Here is a 17,213-nt window from a genome sequence, read left to right as displayed (position 1 = left end):
AGCAGTTTCATTCAGGTTGTCCCGGGCCTGAGGGGCACCCCGGGGACACAGATGGGTCCTGCCCCAGGGGGCGTCTGCTGCAAGGGAAGTTAAGAGTAAAACTCTTCATCTTTTTATGTGTTGTTGCTACCCAAAGCTGGTCAAGAACAATTAAAATCATCTGAAAATCCTGAGAGGCTTGAATGAAGGTAAACTACATAACACCCTCCTTTCACATTTGATAACTTTTTCAAAAACTCCTGACCAGGACAGTGTTCTCAAATGATGACATGCAAACGCCTGAGAAACAAACCTAGGAGCCAGAAACAAAGCAGATCCCAAATGCATTTTTAATTTGCCTTTAGCACAGTGTCATTCCCATTGTTTGTCAGGGCTTACTCCACTACAAGCATCTTCAACTGTGGTATCTTAAAGTTGATTTTGCTTTACAGATTCATGAAAGAGAACTGGAGAAATAATTCATGTCCTGTATACCAATCGTAAAATGGATGGCAGCAAAACTAATGGTTTTATCATAAACATTATTTTTACTAAATATTAATTTTAATATAATAAAAGAATTATTATTTAATAATAAATAAAATGTACTAAGATTAATATTTATTTTACTAAAATTAATCGTATTTAATGACACTTGTACTTATTCTTTTACTAAAAATGTAAAACTGGGCGCCTGGGTGGCTCAGTGGGTTGAGCCTCTGCCTTCAGCTCAGGTCATGGTCTCAGGGTCCTGGGATCGAGGCCCGCATCGGGCTCTCTGCTCAGCGGGGAGCTTGCTTCCCCCTCTCTCTCTGCCTGCCTCTCTGCCTACTTGTGATCTCTCTCTGTGTGTCAAATAAATAAATAAATAAATAAATATTTAAAAACATAAAAATAAAAATGTAAAACTAAAATAGATGGTGGAAATGGCTACCGACTCATGTCACTTAGCTAAATTGCAAGTTACTCTGTAAGAGGCAGGGTAGCACAAAAAGGAGAAAGAGGGAGAGAAAAGAAAAAGAAGGGAGGGAGAGTGGCATTGGGCAGGAAAACGTTAGGCCTAAGTAAATGTTCTGAAAGTGGTTAACGCGCAAGTATTCAGATTCACTCATCAACAAGTACTTACTGAGCACCCCTATATTTCAGGCATCATATGACAAGGTACAGACAGATAAGAAAAGCTTGACAAAAGAAAATTTCGAATGTAGAACACACTATCAAAAAGTAAGGAAGATTCAAAACTTTTTAACTACACCCTGGATGCACTAGAGACAAATGCTCATGGCAAATTTTCAAAAGTGCTCAAAATATGGTGAGTTTATGAGATGCTTAGAAGGAGTTAAAGCAATCAAAAAAGGTTTCTTGTGCGGGGGCAGTGAATGGGGAGAAGGGAGGAAAGAATGCTTTGGGTTAGTCTATAAGTCTGTTTATTTAACATATCTTGAAGGTAACGTGACTGAATAGGAGATTAAATTGAAATGATTTTCTTAAATAGATCTAAGAAACTAAAGCAAAGAGCACTTGGGTGGCTCTGCCAGTTAAGGACAGACTCTTGATTTCAGCCCATGTCATGACCTCAGGGTCACGGGAATGGAGCCCGCTGTCAGGCTCGTCCACGTCCAGCTCCGCAAGCCTCCCAGAGTCTGCTTATTTCTCTCTCCCTTGGCCCCTCCCCTATTAGTGCACACACACTCTCTCTCTGTCTCTAAAAAAAAAAAAAAGAAAAGAAAAAGAAAGAATCTAAAGTAAGCGAGAAGGGTTCAAAAAAAAAAAAAAAAACTTTAATCCTTTTTAAAGAACACCTAATCCATAACTTTCATTTTGTCCATAACTGAGGTCTGAAGAGTAACTTTCCTGAGGGCACATGATAACTTTATTATTTTTAGTTGTAGTTTTATATATATATATATATATATATACACATATATATATATGTGTGTGTATATATATATATATATATATATATATATATACAAGTCTTATAAATTCTCTGTAGAAAAATGAAATATTCTATATTAGCTGAAATTTTTTTTAAAAAGCCCACATGGACTAGAGCCATTCAATATTTTGGTATATATTAATTCTAATTTTTTGAGAGAAAGAGAAAGAGAAGTTGGGGGAGGGATGAAAAATAGAAAACATATCCACAGAAGAATGGTCTCACACTGATCATAGTGCTTCGTAAATCCTTAAAGGATATTTTTCTATATCCATCAAGTAGACGTAGCTTTCAAAAAAAAATTAACTTGAGGAAGCAATCAACTGTTCTTTTTGTAATTATTTTACACTAATAAATTTTAAACAACATGCATTTAAATATTGTGCAAATGAGCACAACAGTAATGGTGGGAATAATAATATAATTTTAAAGATGTGAACACTTCCACAGGTCTAATAATAAGACCATATATACACATATATATCCTCAATTTGTAAACACATATAAAACAAAAGGTATGAATTTAAAGATCTCTAAAGTTCCTCTGTACTTTTAAAATTTCATGATTCTAGGGACGCCTGGGTGGCTCAGTTGGTTAGGCAGCTGACTTCGGCTCGGGTCATGATCCCAGCGTCCTGGGATCGAGTCCCACATCAGGCTCCTTGCTCATCAGGGAGCTTGCTTCTCCCTCTCCCTCTGCCTCTGCCTGCCATTCTGTCTGCCTGTGCTTGCTCTCTCTCCCTCTCTCTCTCTGACAAATAAATAAATAAAATCTTTTAAAAAAATAAATAAATTAAATAAAATAAAATTTCATGATTCTATACATATTTTATATATCTTTCTATAGTTTTTCATAACACTTCTCATAATAACTATTTTTAAATAAATTTCAAGCTTATTCCTACTTCATTCAAGAACAGTTTCATACACAGACAGCACTGTGGAAGGTTTTAATTTACATAGGCATACTGAATGCTTACAGCAACCCTGCAATGTAGATAACATGAAAATTAAGCTGATTTGTTCAATATCCTATATCTGGTTAAGTAGAGGGAACAGAATGAGACTCCTGGTCACATGTTCCCAAAGATTCTGCTCATTTCATCAAATTGCCTTCCTTAGGATATTCACTGAGGCATTTATTAAGCATCTATTGTAATAACAGCAGGATTACTATCCTAGGTAAACATCCATTTCAAAGGACTGAGGAAATGCACACTGGGTTTGACAGAGCCAAGTTCTCCTGCCAGTGGAAATACTGAACCTATGTAGGACGACAAGTAAGAAAACAGGTTAACGAAAAACAAACTTAATTTTAAAAGTGAGTGGTGGGAAAACAAAACGGTCTGAGTTTAGAATAATGGGAACTGGCTAAGTGCTGAATGCAAAAATTTCTACCTTTTTATTTTTTAATTAATTTCTATTTTGGTTTGGTTTTGTGGCCCAAGTAACTTAAGAGAGATGGTTCATAATAATTTCATATTATTTGAATACTAACAAGAAGAAGTATTTCCTATCATTGTGGAATAGTTTTTAAATTTTTCATGAAACTTAAAGAGAAATGACACAAATTTTACAAACAAATTTTAGCTCACTTGGAAGAAAGTTTCTATATCAATAATGGGAAATTTATGCTACTACCATTGTATAATTCATTGAAAGGGTAAAGAGGTTATTTCCTTAACCACCTGAAAAATGAGGAAGACTGTTAACAAGTTATTTTGTAGCACAAAATATTAATATCCTACTTTAAGTGTGATACACATTCACTCAACTGAACATTCACTCAAAAGATTCATGTCAGACCTTCTCTGTTCAAGTGAAGGCTATACAAATAAGGCTACTGACAGATGTGGACCCAAACCTCATGGAACGAGATGATACTGGTGTGGCTTTCTTTTTAAATAAATCAATTTAATTCCCCTTGGACAGTATCTGTGTATATCAATATGTATACTTAGGATTATAAAAGAAATAATGCTACTATGTGTCCCACAGGAGATTTACAAATGATTTTCAACATGCTTTATCATTTCTTGATAATATGGTTAAGTGAGATACACTTAAAACTTGAAAAAAAATCAAAGCCAGTTACTCTGTGCTCTTAAAAAAAATAAGATGACCTTTCTTTGAATTTGGCCCTCATAATGCTGGACCTACTTTTAGTTCTATTGCCAACCCCTGCTTCAGCCCCAACCTGATGCACCAGGAATGCTGAGTGGGGATTCATCAGAATCTTTAGAGATACTTGCAGGCTGAGATGACGAAAGCTAAGACTTAAAACAACAATCAGCCAACATGCTGGTGTCCACCCAGATTACCCAAGGCGGACACTTAAGTAAAGACTGTTGGAGTCCTCTCCAGAACATTTAATTCCACAGGTTTAGTTAGCACTCAAGAACTTGTGTTTTCAGACAGAATACATTTTGAAAAATGTGATTTCCAGAATTATCATCATTGCAGGGTTAAGGTTCCTATTATCCCTTCTACCTCTGTCATTCTCAAAAGTGCCAGAAATATTACCACTTGTCTCAATACTTCTGAAGTGAAAACTATATGCTGATCTCCACAGGACATATTCCCAAACAATATACACCCACGTTTCTCCCCATTTCCCACTAGACAGAGGGATGATGGGATAGGTACCAAAGCGAGACAGACGGAGACAGAAGACCCAACCACCCATTTACCTAATATACATTAAAGAAAGCAGGCATTTTACTGGCATCAGAAAGTAATTCAAGTGTTTTAACCTTTTCCATTTCTGAGACACACTCTATAATTCTGCCCTAAAAAAATCAAAAGAAGAAAGCTACCACTGAAAGAAATTCCCAGTAAAGTTCCTAGAAGATTTTAGTTATTAACAACCGTAGTTAGCTCACCTGCCATCCCTCTGAGCAGCACCACCTTCTGTTACTGTCTTGACAAATATTCCCAGCTTTTCAAGTCCGGCATCTGCTCCAACACCCATTCCAATAATGCTTATTCCAAGTCCATCCTCATCTATGAAAAAGGGAAAAACAATGCAACAACCTAAGTTTTACACTAGCCCACAATCAGGTGGTGAGACCTGGTTTTTTTTTTTTGCTTTTAGTTTTGTTCTTCAGGGACTATATGACACATTCACAACACATTTGTCTTGGCAGAATATTTTTTTCTACGCTGCTGGGGAGCAAAGATGTTAAACAGGAGCCCCCCAAAAGGCTTGTGAGTTTAATCTCATTTTATTACTGCAGTTGGCTATTCATTTGCGATCCCAAGAAAAAGCAGTAATTTGATCATGGAGTAATCAATCTGCCTTAAAACACACCCTCTCTAAATAATACATTTCAAACACAAAAGCATACATACCAAACACATATATATTATTTTAAATGAATGTGATCATAATATATCTAAAATTTCCCCTTCATTTACATGGTCTTTGGTTTTTTGGTTCATGTCCCCATTCATCTTTAATAAGGTAGCATGTGTCTTTCAGTACTTTCCTACTATCCAAGCATTTAAAGTATCAACAGCTATAATATATATGTATATATGCATATATATAAATGTATATACATATATGTATATGTGTGTATAAACAATGGCTCATTTTTCCTTCCTATTTGCTTTATACAAATAAGATCGTATTAAAGCTAGTTCTCTCTGCAGCTAATTCAATGATACTTCATGGATATCAACTTACATAGCCTTAAATCACTTCTAATAATTGCGTAATATTTCATGGTGAGATGGTATCATAACTTACACAACCACTTCTCTACTGACAGGCATTCATTTTAGTTTCCATGTTCCTCTTCTGGTGAACAACACTGACAAAAACGTTTTTAAATTCCTTTACAATAATGTGTTTATCCATATTTCCATGAACATATGTATCTTAACATCAAGGAAATATAAGATAAAAGATAATAATAAAAGATTTCACATTCTACATTTTTTGGTCAACACTGAAAGTTATTGGCTGATAGCCTCAAAATCTTTGGAACCATATTGTATGGGCTGCATAAAAAAACAGACACTCTCTAATCAACAACAAAGGGTTGTCAAAGGAAAACTGGCTCATCCAGTCAGCAGAATGCTTGAAGCTTTTAAGACTTCTTAGCAATAACATTTAATACACTAAGCATTCTTAATCAGTAATCACTTGAACAGGGCTGATCTCATTGATCATTACTACTTGTCACCAACTTCTGCTTTAAGTGTTTTTAAGTCCAATTTATAATCCTACATCTGTATTCTACATATCATTTGGGAAAAGTGTGATTTGTTTACTCAGTTGTGTGCTAAAGAGAGCTCCGTAGAGTGTTCTCCCTGGAGGACCTGATCAATATGATCCCCAGATGAACGTACTTCCGCGTTGATTTTAGGCAGGGGTGCCCCTCTAGCGTGAGAAGTTTTTTTTGTTTTTTTTTTTTTAAGATTTTATTTATTTATTTGTCAGAGAGAGGAGCGAGAGTGAGCACAGGCAGACAGAGTGGCAGGCAGAGGCAGAGGGAGAAGCAGGCTCCCTGCCAAGCAAGGAGCCCGATGTGGGACTCGATCCCAGGATGCTGAGATCATGACCTGAGCTGAAGGCAGCTGCTTAACCAACTGAGCCACCCAGGCGTCCCCAGCATGAGAATTTTAATGGTGACTAGTGTACAAGTCATCGCCGGAGAAGTTCTTTCATTCCTTGTATTTAGAATGTCTGCACACATGTGATTTCCCACATTCATTTCATTCTCATTGTTTCTCTGGTATAGATACTCAAGTTCGTCCAGAGGCTTTCTCTGGTTAAAAAATTTCCAACATTTAGGATTTCTCTCCAGTACGAGTTTTCTGGGGAGAAGAAAAATTAGATCTGTGCTAAAGGCTCTTCCTCACTGGTCCCATGTATAAGTTTCCTCACTCTCACAGGAATTGTCCTATTTGTATAGAAGGTTAGCTATACAGCTGAACTCTTGCCCACATTCATCATATTCCTAGAGTTTCCTGGTGTGGAAATCTATTCGTGTTGGTGAAAGGATGAATGATGACCCAAAGCCTTCCCAGTGTTTACATACATGTAAGTGTTTCTCCCAGAGTGTTTGCTCTTGGTCGTTTAAGGGATGATCACTGCAGACTCGTCCACACTAAATAATGCCATGAGGCTTCTCTCCCATATGAAATCTGGTATATATTAAGCATTTAGCTGAATTCTTGTTCACATTCATTGTATTTACAGGAGCTTCTCTTCATTATGAATTACCCCATGTCAAGCCAATGTTGGGCTATAAGTGAAACTTTCTCACACTCAGTACATTCAAAGAACTCCTTTCAAATGTGGATTCTCTGTACCATCATGTCATTAAGTAGTTCCTTCTTGTAAATAGCCTGCATGAAAATTATGTCTTCATTTTTTAAGTGCATTTCCCTTCCTGGACTCAGGCTTTAGTAAAATTATCTTTCTTCCTGCCTTAGCAACTCTGTTGCTCTCACTGGAAAATTACTCAGATTTGCAGAGCTGAAAGCCCAATTGTTGGAAAAGTGATAGTAGCTTGAGCCATCCTCAATTCCAGTGCTGACTGCCTGAAAGATAAGATGTATAACAGAGAGACAATTAAAGGAAGAACACAATCCACACAGAGACCAGATGCCTCATTTCATCTCTGCTAGCTTTCTGTGAGATGTGTCAGGCATGGGTGAAGTCCAGAGCCCTATCGTGGAAGGCCATGGATTCTTGTGACTGCAGGAACCCAGGAGCCACCCGGTCTTCCTCTGTCTATCCCCTCCTAGGGACAGGCCAAGCACTAAGTAGGCACAGCAGCCAGGAAACGGCAGAAAAGACTGTGATGCTGAGTTACTAGGAAAGATGCTGTCGCCACACTCTGGAGCTCAGAGCTTATTTTTTCTCTTAGGAAAGAAGCTCATGTTGGCTTAGCATTCCCCTTATTGCTCGTGAGATCTGAGACTGTATTCGTAGGAGCGTGGACCATTAGATGTCCTCTTCAGTAAACTACCATGTTTTTCTAAAGAGTTTTCCCTGTCTTTTTTTTCTTTTTGAAGGTTCTTAGCATATTATACATATTAACTCCATGTCATTTATAACGAAGATGCCCCCCTCAAATTTATCATTTATCTATTGCCTTTGTTTGACAATATTGCCTTTAAAAGCTTAAAATTTTGGATTGATTGACTGGTCCCTCTTTCCTTTTCTAACTTCTGCTTTCCCACTTTGGTCGAGCCCCTCCTCCAACATGCCTACAGGATTTATGCGGTCTTATAAATTTTTTGTCAAATACCTTTATTACTTTATTTTTAATATTTAACTATCCAATCCATGAGGATTTGTTTCTTCACATGATATAACACAAATGAAGGTGTCCAACTTTATATTCTTCCAGAGTGGTGCTTAGTTATGCCAGAACAATTTGTAAAGCACCCTACTGCTCCTAAATTAGAATACCATACATGTCATGTAGTAAATTCTCACGCATCCTAACATCTTTCTCTGGATTTTCTACCTTGTTCCACTGATCACTTGCTCTGTGAATACGATTTGCTCTGACTATAGAGGCTTTACATTATATTCAGATATTTAAGAAATGAAGACCTTTCACATTCTTTTTCAGACTTCCCTTAGGTCTTTATTTTTCCATATATAATTTAGTATTACATTATGCAATCCACTCTCCCAATCAACACTGATGGCAGTTCTATTCGAACTGCATTAAATTTATGTATTAATTTATAGGTATCAGAGAGGAAGAATAGGAGGAACTTTTCCATACTGAGTCTTTTCATCCAAGAGTATGATACATCCTTCTATTTGTTTACATCTTCTATCAGTCAAAAAGATGGATTTTCAACAGATAAATATTTTTTATCTTCATGATTAATAAGCATTTTGTTCTTTTTGTGCTATTGTAAATGAAACATTCCCATTTTCATATTTATGTGCTTGAGTAAATATAGAGAAAAAATGATAAATTTTCTTATATGTATGTGGCACCTGACCTCTTCTTACATATAATCTTATCAATTCTAATATTTTAAAATTAGAATTAGTTCAGCTTCTCATTACAGTTTTCATATATGTAATTATTATACATATTATATAATAAAAATCAGCAAAAGGTTACTTTTCATCTTTTGTTTTCTACCATTTATACTATTTCATTTAAAGAGCATTTCACATCAGACCCCTGGTTTTAACTGAAATAGTTTATTTACTTTTTAAAATGCTTCCTTAATTTAAAAGTAATTAATTTATTAATTACTTCATTAATTTACTTTTTTAAATGCTTCCTTAATATAAAAGTAAAATTCTCTGTTTGGTGTTATAATATATAGTCTGCATCATATTTAGATCTTCACACACTGACAAACTATCAGAAAGAGCAATTAAGAAAATAATTCCTGGGGCACCTGGGTGGCTCAGCTGGTTCAGCATCCAACTCTTGATTTTAACTCAGGTCATAATCTCAGGGTCCAAAGACTGAGCCCTGAATTAGGCTCCATGTTGGGTGTGAAGCCTGTTTAAGATTCTCTCTCCTCCTTTTCCTCTGCCCCTCCCCCCACCACATGTGCTCCCTCTTTCTCTCTAAAAATAAATAAATAAATCTTTTAAAAAAGAGGAGAAAAGAATTCCATTCACAATTGCATCAATAAGAATAAAATACCTAGGAATTAACTTAACCAGGGAGGTGAAAGATCAGAAATTCTGAAAGCTGTAAGACACTGATGAATGAAACTAAATAAGACACAAATAAGTGGAAAGATTGTCCATACTCAAGGATTCAAAGAATTAATATTAATAAAATATCCATACTACCCAAAGAAAACTACAAATTCAATTCAATCTCTATCAAAATTTCAATGACTTTTTTCACAGAAATAGAACAAACAATTCTAAAATTATAGCACTACAAAAAAAATTCCAAATGGCTAAAGCAAACTCAATAAAGAACAAAGCTAGAAGCATAACACTTCCTGGTTTTAGACCATGTTACAAAGCAACAGCAATCAAAACAGTACAGTACTGCCATAAAAACAGACACAAAGATCAGTGGAACACAAAAGAGAGCTCTAAAATAAACCTATGCATATTGGGTCAATTAATTTATGACAAAGAAGCCAAGAATATACCACAGGGAAAGGATGACCACTTCAAATAAATGGTGCTGGGAAAAATGGACACATATAAAATAATGAAACTGGACCCCTATCTTATACCATAAATAAAAACCAACTCAAAAGGATTGAAAGCTGACATTCTTCCTAGAAGAAAATAGCAGGTAAGTCCCTTGACATCAGTCTTGGCAATGACTTTTTGGATTTGACACCAAAATCAAAAATAAACAAGTGGGACTACATCAAACTAAAAAAACTTCCGCACAGCAAAGGAAACCATTAGCAGAATGAAAAGACAGCATCCAGAATGAGAGAAAATACTTGGTAAGGGGTTAATATCCAAAATATATAAAGAACTCATGCAACTCAACAGCAAAAACCAAACACCTATTAAAAATAGGCAGAGGAAGCGAATAGACATTTTTCCATAGAAGACATACAATGCCACCAGTTACATGAAAAGGTATTCGACATCACTAATCATCGGGGAAATGCAAATCACAACTACAGTGAGAAATCACCTTATTAGAGTTAGGATGTTAGAATGGCTATCATCCAAAAAACAAGAGGTAACAAGTGTTGGCAAGGATGCAGAATAAGGGGAACCCTTGTGCACTGTTGCTGGGAACACAAACTGGTACAGCCATTTTGGGGAAACAGGATGGAGGCTTCTCGAAAGACTGAAAATAATTTAGTTCTTTTCTAGCTTAATTTTCCTAGCTTCAACTTTGATTTTGTGAAAAACACAAAAGAGTCTATGAAAACATTTACTTACAAAACATTGTGTTTAAAGAAGAAAAATAAAACTGACCAAGTTACAGAATACTACCAACACCTGAAAAGCCCATTCTGTACCCCTCCCTGGTATCATAACTCTTCCCTTGGTAACCACTGTCCTAAATATTGTGTCAATCATTCCCCCCCATTTTTAAAACTACTTATTAAAACCATTTATTTGTGTATCTCTAAACGTTACGCCATTTAATTTTCACTGGCTTTGAAATTTAAATAAATGGAATTATACTGAATGGCTTCTTCTGTGATTTGCTTTTTATCTCCACCCCCCCCTCAATTTCATGTTTGTAAGAATCATACACACTACTGCATAGAACTGAGCCTCCTTCATTTTACCCTTTTCTGTTATTAATGAATATTTGGATTATACTCATTTTTGCTATTATAAGCAATACAGTGGCCCACAGCCAAATCCCACAGCTGTTTTCGTATGGACCATAAGCTAGGAATGGTTTTTACATCTTAAACGAATGAAAAATGTAAGTATCATTCTTACATCTTTTTAACCCCAAATGAAAAGTGTCTCTTAATGGGAACAATTAGCCAGTCATGTCTGGTGTAATGACTGGTATTCTTTACGTTTTTGTAACCCAAGTAATTTTATGCCCAATAATTTGTTTTCAACTCTTTTCCCCTCACCTTTGCTGTTTAGAACAAGTTGTTGTTTCTTTTCCCCCTTGCTAATCGGGAAGTAGGCAGGTGATGTGTCCTTTAGATCCTTAGATACAGCAACTTTCCTTCTTTCACCAGGAGAAGAGCTCTCTGGGACAGATACGGGATTCTTCGATGCGTGAAACGGTATGTCTGCCTCCCACGTCCAGTGTTACAAGTGAGAAATCTGATGCTAGTCTAATAATGTGGCTTTGGCAAGTACCTTTGCTTCTTTGTTTGCGCTGATTTGAGTGCAGTATTTTGTAAAATTCCTACTTTATATGTTGATGATGAGGACTTCTCCCAGGCCATGCCTAAGTACAGGTGTTTTTCAAGTCCTCTCTCAATCAGTTGGCTAACCCCTTCCAAATAGGAGACTCAAGTCTTTTCTGAGCTCAGGAAAAATTGTTTTGTCTAATGTCCATGTTTTGTCTAATATGTCTCTCATCCTCTGCTGACTTTTCCCCTTCTGTCACCTGTAGTTTATATGTTGGGTCTCTGTCATGACTTTTCATGGATGTTTGCTCTGTTGTTTAAGAATTAGTTTGGCTTGGGGCGCCTGGGTGGCTCAGTGGTTTAAGCTGCTGCCTTCGGCTCAGGTCATGATCTCAGGGTCCTGGGATCGAGTCCCACATCAGGCTCTCTGCTCAGCAGGGAGCCTGCTTCCCTCCCTCTCTCTGCCTGCCTCTCTACTTGTGATCTCTCTCTGTCAAATAAATAAATAAAATCTTTAAAAAAAAAAAAAAAGAATTAGTTTGGCTCATTTCTTAGGCCTGACCTTCGAGGTCACCAGTTTGAATCTCAACAATACCATCTTTTCCTCTTCAATTCCTCTACTGAAATTTTACATTTTAAAATCAATGTTTTTGTTGTTTGTTGACTGGCTTAAGAATGTCTTTCTAAAGCCATACTTGATATCCTCACTTGGTTTTTCATTTGCTTCTTTTTGTCATTCAAGTTTTCATCTGTTTGTTCTGCTTTTTTGTAAGCTCTCTGAGATGTGATTATCTCCCTGTTCACTGAGTCCCAGTCCATTCCTGGTGCCCATCTTACAGGACGATAAACATGGCAATCTCTGGGCCCCTGGGTCCTCACTTCCCACTACAAGCAGGCTAAGATTCCCAGAGCAGAAATAAAAAGGCAGCCCTACTCCCAGCACCATCCCAGCCAACTAAAGCTGATGGCTTTCCATTGGAAGCAGAAGGGAAGAAAGTCTTCGAGTCTACCATCTATGCAGAGGTCATATCAACTACTTTTGAAATTTAATAAACAAATTAAACCCTCCATGAGAATTAACACTTTATCCAACCCTTTGGGGGGAAAAAGGCTACATGTGAGAAAAATAAAGTCATTTCTGTGTTGCTAAAATAGCCATATAGTGAGATTACAAATGTTGTGGAGCTCACATACCTTTCTCTAGTTCCACTGGGAAAAGTTCCAGCTTTTCTACACGTTTTTCAAGCTCATACTCAGCAGAAGCAGCCACAGGGTCCACTTCATCGTTCCTCCTGTCATAGTCTTCATTGGAGTATGTGCTGAAAACCTGTAGGAGGAGGTCAACAAGAAGATGACAATACAGAAAGATGGCTTTCTTGATTTAAAAAAAAAAAAAATCTGCTAAGTATCTAAACCTATATAAATTAAAAATTTTTTACCATGAATTTCTTTGTTTCAAAGAAATTGAAACCATTGTTTTCTCTCCAAAAGCAATGGAGATGTTAAGAAAAGGAAAACTCAATCAGAATAAAAATAACTTACATTTTGAAATGTATGCCATTCTATCACTTTTAATGAATTGAGAGACAAGAGCAGCCACAGGATGTATTATTTGAATAGCAATATTCACTGCTTTTTATGGAATCGGAGTATACCATATTAGCTGCAATGCTCTACTGGTTCCTGATGGAACCATGGAGAAGGACCTTGAAGCTACTACCTAAGCAAACATCCGCACTGAGTCCCTTTCATGCTATGACCTACACGTGCCCCAGCGTTGTGGTATGTCGGTACAATAATTCTATTTCAGTCACAGAATCACTGAAACTGACTTCTATACTGTACTGAGCAGCTCGCTTTGGTAGCACATATATACTGCACAGAGCACGCGATGCTCTCATTTGTCCTCTCTTATTTTACTTGCATGTAGATCCATGCTAGATTCTCAGTGAGCCTTTCTACAAAATGACTATCAAAATACTGCTTAAGAGTTGCAGAGAACCAGGATGGCATCAGCTCTCCTAAATATTATGTCAATCGTTTCCTCCATTTTCAAAAACACTTATTAAAACCAAAACATGATTGTCCTTATTTCTTCTGAGTTTGTTCTATTTGAAAAGTAACTAGAAATAGGTATACCATCCCTTACTCAAGTCACTGAGGAATATCTAAAAGAAAGAAATGTGTAATTCACCAAGTCCAATGAACATGTAATAATAAAAACTGACATTTTTAAATTAAATTCAATATATATTAAGTATCTAAACTATTCCTGAAAAAACTCTGTAATGTCTTCAAAATCTTAAAATCTAGGTGAAGCTTTAATATACACAAGAAGCTATAAATTAAAAAAGAAAGCAGAACAGAAGGTCAGAGATGAAAGAAACCAAATCTATCACCGATAAAGCTGGTCCTGCTGGTCCAGGTGTGTTCTACATTCGTGTTACTGGAAAACTGGCAACTCTCGTACACTATATATGGTAACCTATAAATCAGGAATATATGCTGTATATATAGACGCAGATGTAGTGTGGTATAAATTTATCAAAATCATGTCATTTATAATATTTGTACCAGGATGAATACTGTTTTTCTTCCTGACTTTCAACATGTTTTCATGGCTTCAAGCCACTCATTTGATCTCTACCACATTTCCCCACCATAATAAACATCACTGCATCCAAACACATATTTCTAATAGGGTTTGTACCTTTCTCCACGTCAGACACTGGAAGTTGTGGACATTGGAGAAGGTATGGTCTCAAGTAGCTCACAGCTTAGCAGGGATACAGAAATCAATGTAAACAACACAGTATATAACGTGATACCTGATGTAACAGATGAATATGCCAAGTAATCTTTCTCACTTGCTGGAGAAAGAGAATTTCATGAAGGGCAAAATATTTGAGATGAGTCTTAAAGAATAAACAAGAATTCCTATATCTGAGTGTAGAAGACCTAGAATGCACATTTCAAATATAGGGTCCTAGGCCCCCAAAAAAAAAATCCATACCTATATCTCCTTCTTTTAGAAAACACGGACAGCTGAGTGGACTACAAAGCAACATGCCTAGGAGAGCAACCTTTAAAGACACACAAAAAAATTTTAGCTGGATCTGGAACTTACATGTCCTGCAAACTACAGGCAGATATGACTGGAAATTACTCCACTGATGTCTGCGGCTTGTCTACATCTGCTGAAAGTCCAAGAATATATATTGACTGTAGAACAAAGATTCAATCGATATCCACCCTGGAACAGGGCTCAATTTTGCTACCACAGAGTAAGGCAATAAATATGTGTGTGTATTCGTGTGTGTGTGTGTGTGTGTGTGTGTGTGTGTGTGTGTAAAATATAAGTATGGGAGAACTGTTTCCAATAAATTAACACCTTCCTGACTTCTTTCAGGATCCCAAAATACTCTGCTGTCAGAGTGTTCTTCCTCAACTGGTCTGGTTTATAAAGTTCATTTGGGGTTATCCTGAAACTAAATAAAGCAATTAACTGTATGATTCCATATTGGAAAATGGTGTTTTAAGCAATTTTTGAGGTAGCTAGCAATCAGAGGACTATATCACTATTTCATTTTGTAGAAAAGAAATAATGTAAGATACTTTTCATCTTCAAGTTGCTCATAGTCTGGTAAATTATGTGGGTACATAGGAAAAACCTATAAATAATATAATATATATTACATGTAATAATCTAATAAATTTTCTTTTTCAAAGAAGAGCCAGAATTCATTAGGTGCAGAGAAAGCTATATCATTTACTTGAAGAATCCAAAAGATTTAACATAAACATTATTAGAACCAGTAAGAGTTCTACAAAGTAACCAAAAAACATTAAGAAAATTCAAAACAGTTTAGAAAGTATGACAGAAAAGATCAGAAACATAAAATACCCAGGAATCACTAATTATAAATGTGTAAGGATATCCTTGTCTATAAAATTTAACTGAAAATACAAAAAGCCCTAAATATGTATAATGACACATTATTTTCCTGGATAAAATTCTTAATATTGTAAAGGTATCTATGCTCTTAAATTACTATAAATGTTAGTTTGCCCCAATTTAATTTATGAATACAAGGCAGTCAAAATTAAAACCCCACTCACATTTTTCATGGAAAACTAACAAACTGTTTGAAAAGAGTAGAATGGACTCAGACCCTATAAGATATCAAACATATAATAAAACTTCATTTTTTAAGGCAATATAGTTTGGACCCTCAGGAAGATCTATTTTGGGGTTCTATTCTGTTCTACTCCTCTACTTTTCTATTCAAATTAGTTGGGGTGATCTATTTAATAAATAGTAGGGAAAGAATGGGATATCTTTGTGAAAAAAAATCCTATTTCATATCAATAGCAAAAGTAAAATTTCAATTGGTCAAGAATAAAAAAAACTTATAAACTTTAAAAGTCCTAAAGAAAATATGGCACAACGTTTAATCCGCTAGATAGGATGTTCCTACAAAGCCACAGATCCTAGAAATCTTCAAAGAAATGAATAAGCTATGTGATTAAAATTCAATGCTAAAAATTTCTAGACAACAAAATATGCCATAATTAAATTACAAGAAAAATCAAATATGAGGAGGAAAAATTGTTAAATATCAAGAAGAAATATGAATATGCATAATATACAAAGAATGTTACCACTTCAACCAAATGCATGTGTAAGCAGGGAAAAGGAAATTAAGTAGAATTCAATGAAGAAATATTAATGTTCAATAAGTGATGTAAAGATGCTCAGCTTCATTAAAAATGAAGCAAAATTCAAGTACAAGAAAATACCAGGTATTCAAATACCCACAGAATAGTTGAGAGAGAGGAAAAAAAAGACTGCAATGTCTAGTGTTCATAAGAATACAGGGAAAGGAATGCTCTTGGAAAAGCAAGGGGAAAAAGCATAATTTGAGAATAGCTACCAAGATTTTAAATGTCAGGGGCACCTGGGTGGCTCAGTCACTAAGCATCTGCCTTTGGCTCAGATCATGATCTGCTGTGTTCCCTCTCTCACTGTTTCTCTCTGTCAAATAAATAAATAATCTTTAAAAAAAAAAAAGATTTTAAATGTCAACACCTTTGACCTAATAATCCTACTTGGGTATTTATAGAGATATTTGCAAATGTGCACAAAAATGTACATGCAAGAGAGTTCATCATAGCACTATCTGTAAGAGCCCAAAGCTGGAAATTGCCTAAATGTCCACTGACAGAAAATGTCTTACTAATTATGGTACATATGAATATGTAATTTTATGCAATGATTAAAAAGTTCTATCCTTGCTGACATGAAAGTCTCTGAAATGGTTATATTATGGAAACCAAAGAGCACACTGCATATATGTCTATACATCAGTATCCATACACACATCTTTATCTACATATATATATTCCCAACTGGTATGAGCCCAATTTTAATCTAATTTAAAGACGTCCTAAATTCTCTAGCTCTGTAGCTCTTGCCTCAGTGTCCTTATTCACAAAACGGCTATTATCATAATTACACTGATCCCACAAAATTATT

General features: G+C 35.8%; 1 protein-coding gene across 3 annotated transcripts in view; it reads right to left on the bottom strand.

Annotated features, from left to right (window-relative positions):
• LOC111147330 (protein phosphatase 1 regulatory subunit 9A) overlaps positions 1-17,213 on the bottom strand; it is a 299,050-nt gene that overhangs the window by 131,335 nt on the left and 150,502 nt on the right. For all 3 annotated transcript variants that reach the window (XM_022503322.1, XM_022503321.1, XM_022503323.1), the window contains exons 2-3: positions 12,872-13,004; positions 4,801-4,921 (exon numbers count right to left, since the gene is read on the bottom strand). In XM_022503322.1, the coding sequence (XP_022359030.1) occupies positions 4,801-4,921; positions 12,872-13,004 (254 nt within the window). The remainder of the gene's footprint in view (positions 1-4,800; positions 4,922-12,871; positions 13,005-17,213) is intronic.

This window comes from Enhydra lutris, unplaced genomic scaffold (genome assembly GCF_002288905.1).
Source record: "Enhydra lutris kenyoni isolate GAN:26980312 unplaced genomic scaffold, ASM228890v2 scaffoldscaffold16, whole genome shotgun sequence".
In the NCBI taxonomy this organism is placed as follows: Eukaryota; Metazoa; Chordata; class Mammalia; order Carnivora; family Mustelidae; genus Enhydra; species Enhydra lutris.
Note: the sequence above shows the minus strand (reverse complement) of the source record. Positions and strands in the feature narration are given on the sequence as shown.